General features: G+C 41.8%; 1 protein-coding gene across 2 annotated transcripts in view; it reads right to left on the minus strand.

The window, feature by feature from the left end:
• Positions 1-168: 168 nt before the first annotated feature.
• Positions 169-15,690, minus strand: part of LOC102992180 (A-kinase anchor protein 17B) — a 109,928-nt gene continuing 94,406 nt past the window's right edge. The window contains exons 3-7 of one of the 2 annotated variants that reach the window (XM_055081884.1): positions 11,588-11,650; positions 10,682-11,451; positions 9,074-9,204; positions 7,520-7,754; positions 169-4,528 (exon numbers count right to left, since the gene is read on the minus strand). In XM_055081884.1, coding sequence (XP_054937859.1) covers positions 2,882-4,528; positions 7,520-7,754; positions 9,074-9,204; positions 10,682-11,434 — 2,766 coding nt within the window. In that variant the 5' untranslated portion in view covers positions 11,435-11,451; positions 11,588-11,650 and the 3' untranslated portion in view covers positions 169-2,881. Of the gene's footprint in view, positions 4,529-7,486; positions 7,755-9,073; positions 9,205-10,681; positions 11,452-11,587; positions 11,651-15,690 lie in introns of both variants that reach the window. The other variant, XM_024128047.3, reaches the window with a different exon arrangement.

The following is a 15,690-nucleotide window of genomic DNA, read 5'->3' on the forward strand; positions in this document are numbered from 1 at the left end:
GCCAGTACGTGCGGTCAATGAACAAAGACTCTATGACAACTTTATTTTTAATATATCTGAAAATCAAATATGTATTATTTCTCTACCAATGCAAATGACAAAAAGGATCAGCAACGTTAGTGCAAAGCAGCATACTACGGGTAGAAATCCCAACCCCCCAAAGTGGAATTATCAGCATTTATTTAAAAGTTCACATTTTGAGCAGTCTTGCAAGAAATGAAAATACATTTATTTGGTTCTTATTTTCCAAATTACCAGGTTACATGGCTTTCTACCTGAGAAATTCAAACAAATTGAACAAAAACTGACAGATTTTTAGCTTTCTTAAAGCACTATTAGCAGCACGTACAAGGAAAAACATAAAAACACCTACTTTAAAAGACACAGCTTAAAGTTCAGGCCCTCACTTAATTGGACATAGGAAAAAGATATGAGAAGATACTTCTGCACCACTTAAACAACAGCACAACAAAGAATAACAATGGTAATTAACAGAAAGTGATCACAACATTTTTCGGCTCTATTTCATTCCTTACTAAGCCATTCATTTGAAAAGTTCAGGATAAACTGTTCTCTTCCTTGTTTAAGGCCTACACACACCAAAAAGAAAGGTTTACTCAAATCTAGAATTCATTACCACGAGACATAAAAATCCAAGGCTGTACGGAAAGTAAACATAAAACCAGTATTTTTACTTTCTTCTAGGTCCCAGGATGGTATTTAGCAAACAAAACAAGAAGAAAATACTATATAGAAGTGACTTAGCACCAGTTCTATTATACAAAAAAAAATTTTTAATTGCACATGCTGTATTCTGCAATTTATTTTTTTATGTCTGGTTACTGACCAGCAAATTGTTTTCACGCCTAAAATCTCTGCAAAGAAAAATTATCAAATGACAGAAGAGATTGAGTTGGTTTTTTTTTCTTTTTCAAAACAAGCATAGCTGCTTTCCATTACAAACCCATAATGCTCTTTGTTTCAAGGGCACGAAACATGGAAAAATAAGGAGGTGGGGTCTCATTGGAGGAGAATAATAGCTGGTTACCAAAAGTTGTCTGACAAAATACAAGCTGTTAGTAGTTTAAAAGGCTACTCCGGACAACAGTACTTCTCCTCAGAGGAGAAAAGGCACTCGCCCTAGGAGCGATGTTTCAGATCGGACAGGCCAAGCCTGGTTTTCATGGCAGAGTCACTGGCTTGCAAGTGGAATTGAATATAAGGGAGCCGACAAATCATTCACTGATAATAAATATAATCAATCTGCTATGTTACATTCATGTCTGAACTTTTGCTTGTACTGGCATACCTCTATTAAGTGCGATGAGAGGAGATCAACGAAACAACTTGTGGCTCTTACTTTAGATCAATTAGAAGATTTTATAGCCATTTCAGATATCAGGTCGCTCAGGAGGGTGGTTAGGAGCACACATTCTGGGCAACCACAATGACTGGCATCCTACCTTGGCTTTACCAGCTGGTACTTTTCTACGGACTATCAAGTTAGGACTGTTTGAAATGAATCATGTCATATGAAAATGTTGCCTTCCACTACTTCAGTGGATTAAAATCACCTTTTCCCCACTGCAGGCAATCTAATCTCATTGAGGTCTTCAATTGCCATGTCAGCTATAGCTTCGTTGGAAGAAAAACAGTCATCTACTGCCCCCTGGGGGGGGGGCACTGCATTAAGATGTATATCTTTATGAATCTATAAAATATCTCAATTTAAAAACATATTCAAGGAGTCCAAAACCAGTAGGTAAAAAGATAAATTGCTTATGTTAAGAGTTTACAAATCCGGCACACATACAATTTTTCCCCCGCTAGAAAACGATGGGCTTTACCCATGACTCTTCCTAACTCCATGGCATTATTGAGGATTGAGGAGGCACTTGTTACTGTTTTATAAAAGTCAGTTTGGGGATAGTCAGTGGCTTTTTACAAACTGATGTCACCCAACCCTGAGTGAAAGGATTACATAACCTGAAATGGAATACTGTCACGTCCTCTCTTCCCAAGTGCCATTACTGGTGCCCCAGGATCGTTCAATATTTCCTTTGGCAAATCCCACGTTATATCGCTTCAATCCTGTTGCTTTTCTAGGATGGAATGACATGGGGTTCTTCCAAAAAAACAACTCTGCTAATGGTCCACTATCTGTGTAAACCTCAAAGGACAATCTGAGCCCCTTTTAGATTCTTCTTCCAAGGCTTTGTTTCTAAAAGGACAACTCTTTGAGTCCTGTGAACATATTAATAAGATTAACTTCCTTCCAGTGGATGCTCATGGAACTGCCTAATGTCCTGAAGCAGTCTATTATATGTTCTAGGTGTCATCTCTCCTCTTTTATCTATAGGTATTTCTAGATAAAAGTCAGGAAAGTTTGTTGCTGCACATGGTGTTCTGACCAAATTAAAGAACAAGTAAAAAGATCATTACTCATTCACTGCCATTCCCTCTGAAGATAAGTGATGCTAAATGATAACGTTATGACAGCGGAAGAGCCATAGAGGGCTATCTTAACTCCTCTCGACGTTAACTTGCTCCTTTGATGGCACCAAATTAAAGTTGCAATCGAACTGTAGAAATGTCTGTCCTTGGATAAGGAAGTTTTGCAAGCACATTGTTTTACCAACCTTCAGAATCTGGATGTTTTGTGTTTCCAAAGTTTGCCAACACACCTGCAACACACACACACACACTTAGATCTATGCTTTATACTTTGGCAAGAGAAACAAGGTTTTGCATCTGACCTTGTTCGTGCTCCTAGGCGTTGCTCTCTTGCTCTGTAGTTGCTAACTACATAGCTACATTTGGTCTGAAATTTTCTTCTCGCACATTTTTATTGTGAGTAAGAGTTTCCTGATCGAAGAGACCTTCAAAACATTTGAAAATATAAAGAACTAGTGTGGTTGTTTCCTAAATAGCTTCCGTAGTCAATGTGCTCCTGACTGTTATGTCTGATATAGTAATTGTCAGAATTCAGCATGAAATCTTCAGAATTCTCATAGCTTTTAAACCTCCTTGCATCCTGGTTATATTCTGACTTCCGTGGAGCCTCTCTTCTTTTGGGAAAATCCCCCAAATGGGAAGCATTAGCACTTCTTGATGATGTTATTGGCACATGAAAGGGCCTATAGTTCACTTTCTGGTCAAATGTACTATCACTAAACCGCCTCCTCTTTCTTGTGACAGTGTCTAATTGATCACTGGCACTGGATTCGTGGTGGTAGCTTTTATCAAATAAGTATTTGGGGGCCAATATTTCCCTCTTTTTGCTGTTGCTCTTCTCATCTCTAATAGAATGGTTTTCACACTCAAGCCATGAACATCTCAGTTCATAATTTGACCTCTTGCCTGGTTTCCGAAGCTCGTTTTTAGAGTATTTTTCCTCCTCATGTTTCCACTCTGAATACAAGGTTTGCTGACTTGACCGAATTTCTGAATCGCAAGTGATGATTTCATCAGTGTCAAGAGATCCCTCTTCTGGGGAGCTATCATATGTGGCCACAGATTTCTCTTTCCCCTCTTTGTTTATGCTAAGGATTTCACTGAAACATTCAGAATCACTGCTAATTTCCTCTAAGAAATCTGTCAACTCCAAATCAAAGTCTGCTGACCTGTTGGGCGAGGAAACTTGGCTTTGACTTGTGGATATGGAATCTTGGACCTGGTAAGCATGAGTCTGTTCCAACAGATGGCTCTTTCCAAAAGTTGGGGATGGCCGACCACCAGCTTCACATACTGTGTCCTTGCAATGATGTTTAACCCCCTTAAACGTTCTACATTCTTTGGCATAATCCACTTTTCCCCTCTTTTGTGGTTTATGCTCAGGATCCTGAGCACAAATCTTCGTCCAGGAATCGTCCTCTTGCACCTGTTCTCTCCTATCTAGGTTTTGCATTTGGCTCAAACTGGTAAAATGACTCTTATGTTTTCTCAAATTGATTTGAAATCCACTTCCTTTCGCATGGACGGCCCTCTGCCACTGACATGTGCTCGTCAGGTGACTTGGATCTAGGCAGATACGGGCGTATTTTGGAGTTTGATAATAGTTTAAAAGATAGTCAATAAATTCATCTGTTTCATAGATCTTCTGTTTCCTGCCATGGTCTCGCTCAACTAATCTGGAAGAACAGGATTTATTAGAACCATGGTAGTCTTCTTTCTCAAGAGATTGACCTTCAATCATTGCAATTTGCAAAGAATTCCGATCGGGGAGGAAACTGTGATTGTATTCACTGGTTAATAATTTTCCAGTTCTCTCTCTTCTAGCTGAATATCTTAATTTTTTTTCCCCAAGGTGGTGGGAAGATTTCCGTAAGTGAGCCGTAGCTCTTTTCTTCATTTTTTGTTTTCGCTTGTTATCTGACTTGGAAACCTGGTATCTTGGCATTTCCTCCTGATTTTGAAGATACTGAGTGTTTAACTCTTCTTTCTTCAGAGCTCCCAGTGTGGTCCCCGGAGCACGGTTAGCTTTGGAGCCTGCAACATCTACCTCCCGTGGGTTAAATTGTATAGACCCCTTCAAAGAAAAAGGTTAAAAATCTCACATGAAAAACTAAACAGACTAAAATTTTCGAAGAAAATTGGGCTTCCTAGCATTGTTCTGAAGAGGTTTCTAACTACACCTAGGATAGATTGAAACTAGGAACAATATCACACTGAAGAAACAGGAGGTACTAAATTAAATGTCTCGGTCTAACAGGAGCTGCTTTTACTAGGTCTGTGCCCGTCCTTATGTTAGAAGGCACCCCGGTTTACATACCTTCAAAAGCACGCGACCCTTCGTATACCCGGACAAAACTATAATTCAAAAAGATACATGCACCCCTATGTTCACAGCAGCACTATTTACAAAGCCAAATCATGGAAACAACCTAAATGTCCATCGACAGATGAATGGATAAAGAAGATGTGGTACATATATACGATGGAATACTACTCAGCCACAAAAAAGAACAAAATAATGCCATTTGCAGCAACATGGATGCAACTAGAGATTATCATACCAAGTGAAGTCCGTCAGAAAGAGAAAGACAAATACCATATGTATATACCACAACACTCATATGTGGAATCTAAAATACAGCGCAAACAAACCAACTACAAAACAGAAAGAGACTCACAGACATAGAGGACAGACTTGTGGTTGCCAAGGGGGCGGGGGGTGGAGGAGGGAAGGACTGGGAATGTGGGCTTAGCAGATATGAAATATTATACATAGGATGGATAAACAACAAGGTCCCACTGTATAGCACAGGGAACTAGATTCAATATCATGTGATAAACCATAATGGAAAAGAATATTTTTAAAAAAGAATGTCTGTATGTATATAACTGAGTCCCTTTGCTGCACAGCAGAGATTACCACAACATTGTAAATCAGCTATACTTCAATTTTTAAAATTTTTTTTAAAAAGCACATGACCCTTTTTCCTTTGTTCACAAATGGATGAGTCTACTTACTGTTCCAGGTATTGTGCTAGGGGCTGGGGACATGAAGAGGAATAAGAAATGCTCTAGAGCCCTCCCTGGGGCTACGATCCTAGAACAAGAAAAGACTGATGGGTGAAATGTGTGTCTAAAAGGGTCAGCTGCCTTTGTGAAAGATAAACAAAGGGCTTTCTGGGTTACAGTCCAGCCTCTTCCCATGGATTGCAGGGGGGCGTGTCCCTGAGCTGCCCACCTCACCCGCCCCAGTTGGAAACAAGACAGCAAGGAGAAAATATGGCTGTGACAGTGGTTCTCTCTGTGGTACTCTCTGCTCTGCACGACTGCAGGGCAGGTGAAAGGTCCTGCGCATGGGCCCTACCTTGCTGGGAGAGTTTGTACTGAGCTCCCACTGACACCTGGCACAAATCAGGGCACAGAGCTTACCCAGGACTTGGGATTAGAACCTGCGGACTGCATAATCAGTGTAAGGTATTGATGAGGCCAAGAATTAGGCACCACACATATCTAAAGAGAGAAGTTCTTCAAGACGAATCACCCTTGGCAGTCACTAAGGTAAACTAAAAAAGATCCAGCTCACCTTATTATAAAGGTAAATGTGAGGTTTTTCTGATCCTGATTTCATGCAGTTTAATTGGCCATACCAATGAGAACAAAAAGCTGAGATGGCAAATACACATAAAATTAACTCTATCTAAAATGAATGCCATGGGACTTCCCTGGTGGTGCAGTGGTTAAGAATCCACCTGCCAATGCAGGGGACACGGGTTCGAGCCCTGGTCTGGGAAGATCCCACATGCCGCAGAGCAACTAAGCCCATACGCCACAACTACTGAGCCTGTGCTCTAGAGCCCGAGAGCCGCACGCTGCAACTAGAGAAAGCCCGCGCGCAGCAACAAAGACCCAACTCAGCCAAAAATAAATAAATAAAATAAATTTTTAAAAAATAAAACGAATGCCATTCACTTTTCATTATTTAAGAACACTGAATATGGCTTTTTAAATTAACACTTTGGGAGGCCTTTCTGGCCTTTACTCTGGGACATCTGCTGAGTCGGGTTATCTTTAGGAGGCCAGTAAGTGGGAGAACAAAAAACTTCCGAAACTGAAACTCTCCAAACAAAACAATTGGCCTGTGATGTGAGACATTCCTTAGCAAATAGTCTAAGACTAGACTAAGGGACTTCCCTGGTGGTGCAGTGGTTAAGAATCCACCTGCCAATGCAGGAGACACGGGTTCGAGCCCTGGTCCGGGAAGATCCCACATGCCGCGGGGCAACAAAGCCCGTGCGCCACAACTACTGAGCCTGCGCTCTAGAGGCCGCAAGCCACAACTACTGAGCCTACGCGCCACAACTACTGAGCCTGTGCTCTAGAGCCCACAAACCACAACTACTGAGCCTGCGTGCCACAACTACTGAAGCCCACACGCATGGAGCCCGTGCTCTGCAACAAGAGAAGCCACCGCAATGAGAAGCCCGTGCACCACAACGAAGAGTAGCCCCCGCTCGCTGCAACTAGAGAAACCCCAACACAGCCAAAAATAAATAAATAAATATTTTTTAAAAGGACTAGACTAACAGGAGCTTGCTCCACAGAGGCCTCTGTTCAAGGTTCTCCCTTGCCATCCAAACCTGTCACGGAGGAATGGCCAATGAAAATTAATGGAGGACTACAAACCCAACACCCCCACCATCCATTTCTTCCCCCATGCATTTTTGGGTATCTCAATTAGGAACTTAGAAAAGTAGATGCACGAGCTATATCGCCCCGGGTGAAACCATCCTCAAGTTTAGAAACACAAAGTGTGTGTGTGCCAGATGGTTGGGCGGGGCGGGGAAAGGGGGGTGAGACTCAACGCCTTCAGAAAATCTGGGTATCCCTTCGGTAAATGCACAATTGGGGTTACTAGAGATCAGCCTATTGAAAATAAACCCCAATGAATACAGTGAGTGTTCCACGTGTGCTGTTTAAAGGATAGGCCATTGTTTAAAAGTAAAGGTCGTGTCTCAGAAAGGTCAGTACCTACCCAAAGCGAAGAACAATGGGGCAAGAGCCTTACTGCGATTTTCCTCAGGAGCGCCCGCAGCAGGCGGAGGGCCTCCAGCCGCCTCCGGGCCAGCAGGCCCTTCCTCTCCTCCCAGTCCTCGGAAGAGTTGGGCCCCTGACGGGCCTCCGCTTTGGCACTGTCCTTCGGTCTCCTTTGCCGGTGTCTGTCCCTTTCCTTCAGGGCGTGCCTCCTGACTCTGGCCTTTCTCCTCTTTTCCTGGGCTTTCCTCTCCTCCTCTTTTCTCTTTCTGGATAATGATTAACAGAGTCAACCCTTCAGAAGGTATTTATCAGTCATTTGCTCCTCTTCCCACTCCCGTCCCCCTGCCAGGGCCCGACAACGCATAACTAAGTTGATGAGTTAGAAACATGTACAGGAGACCTCATGCAGAGAGTATTACAAAAAAAAAAAAAAAAAAAAAAAAAGAAGGCAACTGAATTCAAAGGAGGGGCCTCTAGCCTCCGCCTTCTCAAACCATCAGCAGGGGCTACTGGATCCAGCTTTCACAGCGAAGATTCCTTTTCTCTTGAGATCAAAACCTTTGGTGCATACTACTTAACAGAGTACACCACCATAAAAACAGACTGGCTTAGAAGAATACGGCCTTATTTTTCTGCCATTTTCTGAAAATTTCAGCTGTTTTGGGTAGGCCCTCATGGAAACGTGGAAAAGGGGGAAAAAAAGGACAGTGGCCTGAGGGAGGGCTTAGCCAAATACTGGAGGATTAGCTAAACTGCATGGTCAATCTGGAAATTTGGCGGGAATCGTTACCTTGACGGGGCTCAGCTTCTGGCCAAGTTTCACAGACGTGACCTCAAGTAACTCCTGGCACTCCGCCAGCCAAAAAAAAGTGCGAGGCAAACGGAAGGGTACTCTTAAACTCCTCTTTTGAATGGCTATAATTTGCATAAAAGACTGGAAGAATAAACATGCAAGGGGAGGAGCCCGGGAGGTAAAACTGGTTTGGGGAGCCCTGTGGTTCTGGACCATTTGTCCCTTCTTAGCAAACCTTTGGCGATCCAATAGCCCTTTCTAAGTCTCAAGCTCCTAAACTGGGAAACAATGATAAACTCAAAGAAGTAAATACAGAGGCTCCTCAAATTCACAGAAAGAACTTAGGCCAACGAGAAAAATAGTCTCAACAAATCCATGCCTTCTGGCCTATGGGTTAGATTGATTATTGATCATTTTATGGAAGAAAATCTTTTCCAGACCTAAAAAGAACTTTTCCCCAAAATTTCAATTGATAGGCAAGGTAAAATTTGGTAAATTTAGGTAAACTGCTAGAATTTTCACTCTAAAAGTTCCTGATCTTTTTTTTTCTTTTTAATGACCATTTCCTCCCAGACATCTTAATCTGGCTGGTCCCACTATTCTTCATTACTTGTTCTTCCCGAAAAGCATACTTTTTAAGTCTCTTGCTTTCAACTGCTTTCTCTTTTGGTTTTGTAACAGCACAGTGGAAAGACTGTACCAATTTCTGCTCCTCGCAGCCATTCACCTGAAGGGATAAATCCATAAATCAAAAGTTTAAAAGAACCCTCTTCGTTGAAGTGGTCTCCTCACCTTTCAGCCTCTTCCTCTTCTCTCTTCTTTTCTTTTTTCCTTTCTTCCTCCAGCTCTTGTAATTTCAGCCTTTCTTGATTTCTCCTCCTTATAGCTCCTTCACTGAAGTGTTTGGTTGTATCAAACATAACCTGCCCCCAAACAATTCAAAGTTTCATTAGAAAAGTTTGCCCGCTGGCTGGGTGTGTTGAAGGCCAGAGAGATAAAACTAATTTGTACATGGCAATGCCAAACCAAATGAATTAAAAATGCCTTCTCTGCATCCCAGCACCCAGACTGTTCCACTGCTTCTCAGTTACCTGCCAAACAGTCCTTGTGGGGCTCTAGAATTTTCTTTGGCAGAACCCTTGAGGAGCTCACTTGACAGCCATAGGCGGCACCACAGTGCCATGATGGATGCAAGTTCTAAGGGATGTGAGTATATTGCCTCTGGTTTGTTATAGTGATTAACTGAGTTAACGTATTTTTTTAATCACCAGAGACAAAAAGAGTCCAAAAATGGGTGGGAGGAGGGTGGGAGAGCAAAGATGTAAGAAAACTGACCAAATGAGATACAAGATCTGACTGCAGTGATTATTAAACAACTTTGCAAATCTCTAAATAAAGTGGAAGTCAGATTGAGGTGCTACAAATAAATTTGCCTAAAAAATAAAAGGAGGCAGAAGTAGCTATTTAAATATGCATGAGTGATAAACACCAAATTCACCATCATGGTTACCTTTGAGAGGAGGGAGGGGCCTGCGACTGAGGATGGTACACAGAGGGGAGCACGTTCTCATATCACTAGTAATGCTTTATTTTTTAAGCTGGGCAGTAGTACATGGGCGGTCATTATAGTATTTGCTATATCTTTTGTCGGACTGAATAGCTCATAATTTTCAAATATATACTTTAACCCACATAACACACACACGCACACGCACACACACACACACACACACACACACACACACGAAGCTACCGAAGCTGAAAGTCCAAATTCACACTAAAGACTGATTTAGAGAAAAAGGAGCGTTTAGCTGCATCTTTTCTTCTTCTGGATTAAGGCTTCAAGAAGGAGGTGACCAGGCATTCAGACAGTGATGAAGTGACATGCCTGGATAGACAGGCTGACTTTGAAAGGAAAGGATCCAGGTTTGTGGGGATTCTGTTTTAGCAATTTACCTGACAGACAACATGAAAGTATAATAAATTGTGACCCCAGTAGCAAAGAGGGAGTAAACTGCTCTCCTCGTGGTTTCAAGCTGCACGTCGCCCTCTCTCCCAGCAACTTGTCAAATGGAATAAGTATATGAGATACTTCCATAAGGACCATGAAGAATCCTTTGATGCCCCCAAGAAGCTGGGCCAGAGCCCCAGACTATAACAACCATCGTTTTCAAACCACAGCTGGCAGCATGGCTGATAGCAGAAGAATGTTCAAATCAGGATGATATTTTTTCCCCTAATCATCCATTGTATTAACGACAACACAAATCTTTACATTAGCTATTGATCAGAGCCTACTGGGGTCTAAGGAAATTTGTTGCAGATGCTTCCTCCTAGCTTTTACTCAGGACCACCTGAAGAGTGGGAAATTTTGTTTAAAAAACCCTGGCTGCTCCTTACCTTAATGTTACATGCCAGAGCTTTCCCATCATCTCCTTTAAGCATCAGCTTCATCCCGCGGAGGGACTCCATGGCCTTTACAAAGTCAGTTGACTCCTGGTACTGTATAAAGGCCTCGAACGTCTGCAAGCCGAAGCTGAACCCCCCAAAGCTCCCACCAGTCATGACTTCTCGGTAGGGGTCGAGCATCGGAATATCCACATTCTTGATCTTCCCAAAACTTTCAAAGACCACCCGAAGGATCTCTTCACACGGCTTCTCCCCGCTGGAACCTTTAGGTGCAAACCACTTGCAGGGCAGGCCTTCGAAGTATATGGAATCTGGGCTCTTATCGTGGTCCTGCTCTTCAGACCCGTCACCCAACGGCGCCCCCTTTTCTTTGGGGAAGTGTTCCCACTCCCCCTGGGCATCTGTGGCCACTACTCTTAAGTCTGTTTTCAAACCGCTTAGCTTGATGATCTTCCCGTGTAACTTGGCCTTCAGGATCTGAACCAAACTTCGAGTTTCAGCCTCCCCCTCAAATCGGATGAAGTCCTTAGTGCTCTTGGAGAGCCGCACTGTGGTGAACTGGTCAGGACAAATCAGGCTCTTCAGCTGGTCAAGAACTTCCCAGTTAGAGAAGGGCCTCGTGGGTTCCGTGCTCTCAGGGAGCAATACATTGATCATCAACTTTGCTATGGGCTTGAGGTAGAGGTGCTGAGCCGCACAGAGCTCCGTTGCCTCTGAATTATCATACACCACCGTGACCGTCATGGTATCCGCAGGCAACCCTAGAGGGCGAAAGGGAACATTTTGATACAAATGGAGCAAAACGCAGATTTGGATTTTGAATGCTGCCATTTGCTGGACTTACGTCAAATTGATAGGGGAACGTATATTATCGCGAGAATTAAGACAATAGCTTACATTTGTTCAATGTGTTTTAGAGGTTTCAAAGAGTTTCCAAAGACTGTGTCTCAGTTCCCCTAACTGTAAAATAGAAATAATAGGATTTCAGGAAGGAGTAAATGAGTGAGTACAGGTGAAATCCTTAGAATAGTGCCCAGCACACAGGAAGTTCTCAATCAACATAAGCTATGGCTATTATTTACACTACTTTGTCTCATTTGGTTCCTGAAGCAACCTGTGAGCAGGTATTTTCATGCCTGTTTTAGAGATGGGGAAATTCAGATGGAATCAGGAAAATTAAATGACTTGCCCATATATTGACACTCCAAGATTCCAAATCTCCAGTCTTGTACAATTGAGCTCAAATGTAAAGTCCCAGAAAAACCTGCTGGGGATGGCACAGAAACAGGGCCACGGTAAAATACATGTAGCACATTCATGAACACACACCCAGCCGACAGTTCTAACCCAGGCACCTGATCTAGCATCCTTCGTCCAGGTTGCTTTCCAAGTCTCACACGGACATATCTACTCTCATTCCTCCGGTCTGTCGACTTTCACTAAATTGAACTCTAAGATCAAGGGAAGAGGAGACAGCCTCTCCTAGTGAGTGGCAAAGAGAATCTGCCCTCTACTTTGGGACTGGAAAACCCTCCAAACATGAGTGCTTGCTGGCATTTCATATGAACAAGCTCTCTTAAGCTGTCCCAAGGTGAGTAATATCACTGATACTGGGAATTAGGGATTTCTGCTCCTATTTGCTGACTTCAAAGAGCACTTCCCAACTTTATTTTCTTTTCTAAAAGTGGATGTATTCAGAGTCTGTATCACCTGAGTTTCTCATTAATGTCAACTTCAAGGAGATTTAGACCCAAACATATATGGCCAGATGATGGAAAGTCTAACGCAAGATTTACTACTAAATCTTGGTTAACCTTATAGGTACGTACTTCTTTTATAACTGTCCCTGAAGGACAACCCAAATGAACTCCCTTTAGGAGAAAAAGTTTGTATAAACTGTTTTTTAAAAGGCCACCAAAAGCAGTATCTTATATTAGGTTCTAGAAATCCTTACGTTAGCAACACTGAACTGGGATGATATGAGAAGAAACATGTGCTCCTTCTCCAAAAACATTATCTAAAGAGCACGATGAAGACAAAACCCAGTCCGTTTGCTGCAATTTGCAACATAACTAAGAGTCAACACTAAACTCCTTCAGGAGAAAAATTAATTTGATATTCAATTAAGATATACTGAACCCCCAAATGTATCTGTAATCAAGAGGTATTTATTTATACAACCTAATTTAAAGCAAGGCTTTAAAAAATATTCCAGAAAAAATATACACAAAATAGTTAATCACTTCAAAGTAACCAGTTTGTCATGCTCTCCATTTATTCCAGTGATACTGCTTTTGTTTTAAACACTTTGGAATGCTTCGCTTGGATTGATTTCAAAGTCTGAGCTACATTCTTTTAAATAGCCTTGATGGAGGTCAATTTTGAAATTCTTTTATCGTGTATTTGATATTTCAAAATCATCAAAAATTATCTAGACTCAAGAATGCTGGATAAAATTAACGACTATAAAGAACAACCTGACTTTCTTAATTGGTTTATAAGCCCCCTTACAAGGAGATTCTGAGAAAGGCTCTAATTATTATTTTTTAACTAGTGCGTACATTGCTGGAACAGGTATAAAGCTTTGAAAGATGGCAAGTTTGAAGGACAATATTGACTGTTGTAGTATAACAGTTGCAAAAATGATCCTGATATTTATTCCACCCCTCCCTGTATCCACACCCTTTGTAATGTGACTTTGAGTTGTTGCTATCAAGAGATAGAGTCGATTTTTCCCCAGCCCTTGAATTTGAGACGGCCTTTTTTTTTTTTTCCCTAACAGGATGTGGCAGAAGTGTCCAAGTGCCAGTTCTAAGACGAGGTGTCAAGTGGCCCTCACTCTCCTGGAATCCTGCCATACCATGAGGACAATCCTGGGCTAGCCTGCTTGAGGATGAAAGGCCACATGAAAAAGCCCTCTTGTGACAGCTGAGCTATCCTAGACCAGCCAGCCCCCAGCCAACCCACCAATTGATGGCTGACACATGAGCAAACCCTGTCAAGATCAGATGCAGCCATCACAGATCAGCAGAACAGTCCTGAGAACCTATAGACTTGTGAGAAATAATAAATGGTTTTTGTTTAAGCCACTAAGTTTGGGGATGGTTTATTATAAGACAACAGCTAACTGATATAAACATCTAAATTTTAATTAGTTTCAAGATACACAATCCCATTTAATAGTTTTTACACAAATAAATAAAAATTACAAAAACCCATACCTGGGAGAGTTTGGGGAAGAAAGAAAAACTAGGCACCTTCATATCTTGCTAGAGATAGTGAAAATTAATTACATCTTTTTTTAGACTAACTTGGCAAAACAAACCAAGAACCATAAAATATGCTCATCCCCTTTGGTGCAGTAACCTGCTCTAGAAACTCATGCTAAGGAAAGAATTAAAAATAAGAAAAAAACATGTTCAAAGCTGCTTATTGCAGTGTCATTTTAGACACAATTTTGTCACAGCTAACAGGAATGAAGTTCAGAATTGCATTATGATTTTTTGCAAAGTGGTTTTAATAAGCTTTTTGCTGACTTACAGTGTTAACAGATGCACTTGTAGTCATTCATTTAAAATTATGGTCAATATAAATGGATTTTATTAAAAACTTCAATTTTTCCTTCTACTTCAGATTAACCTCACAAAGCCCACTAAAAATCATCAACTTCTTGAGGTTAAATATATGCCTCATATCCTTCACAAGGGTGATTTCCACACAGTGAAACAGTTTCTATATTTTAGCCAGATCTCTCCGCTTTCCTGAAGTATAATAAAGGTTCTCCTCAAATTTGGAGGGAAACCCGTCAGATGGTATTTTACAGTGTTTGATGTGCTATATTTTTCACATTAAAAACAAAACAAAACTGGCTATCACTTCCATCTCACACCGAAGCAAAAATAAGCAGTAAATTCTACAGCAGAGGTTACAACTCAGATGATCACAGTGGACAGCAAGACGGTCTCAGCGAGCAAAAAACACTGAACAGAGGCGGAGGCCAGTGCCTCATCTGAACCCCCAGTGACGGAAGGAGGGCCTGGGGCGGCCGCATCCTCCTATTCATCCAGAGAGGCCAGAAACTGAGGTCCTTATGCGAAATCTGATTTTTCAGACGCTGGCAATCAAGGAAAACAATTTACAAGCACTGCAAAGTGCAAATAAACAGACCTGCAGGCCTTGCTGCCGTGCCTGCCCACAGCCTCTGCTCTAGGGTCGATGTTTGCTCACCGAGCCCTCCAGTGACAGGACTCTACACCTCCATTCGGAAGCATTTAAGTTATTTTCTGACTTTCTCAAGAGGACCCAACTGGTTTTCAAAAAAAAAAACAAAAAAAACTGGCCTCCTTTAAAATCCTCAGTTCCAATTCCTCTTTCCCAACCTCAGCAACAGCAGCAAATTAGACACTGCTTCTCCTCTCTTCCCCTGCTGGTCACAGGCTTTAAAATGAAATGTTTGTGAATATTTCATCTTTGAATACCCTCCCAGAATAGGGAGCTAACCTTCCAATCTTATTTTTTTTTTAATATTGAGGACCTACTGTGTACCAAGAAGTAAGCTTTTTATATATGCCATGGCTTCAATGCTACAGCAATGTCATTGGCAATTTCTGCCAGATCACTGAAAATTAACCAGATGGTGCCTGGCGCATAGGTGCACGATAATTACGAATTCCTATTGCGATGCTTTTTCCTTAAAGAGGCCTCAAGCCAAAACTAACAAAAAACGAAGGAGGAAGAGGAGGGGGAGGGGAAGGAGACTTCCTACCAGGAAGACAGGTAGGAGGGGGAGAGGGAGGAGGGAGAGGGGGAAGAGGAGAGAAAGAAGGAAGAAAGGGAGGAAGGGAGGGAGGGAGGCGTAGGTGTGTACTTATTGACATGGAAGGACGCCCATGATATTTTTTAGAGGAAAAAATAAAAAGCAAGTTGCAGGATAATAATGTGCAATGCGATCTTGTTTTTGTAAACGTAATATAAAGTAATAAAAGTAATATAAACACACA

Source organism: Physeter macrocephalus, chromosome 21 (genome assembly GCF_002837175.3).
Source record: "Physeter macrocephalus isolate SW-GA chromosome 21, ASM283717v5, whole genome shotgun sequence".
Lineage (NCBI taxonomy): Eukaryota > Metazoa > Chordata > Mammalia > Artiodactyla > Physeteridae > Physeter > Physeter macrocephalus.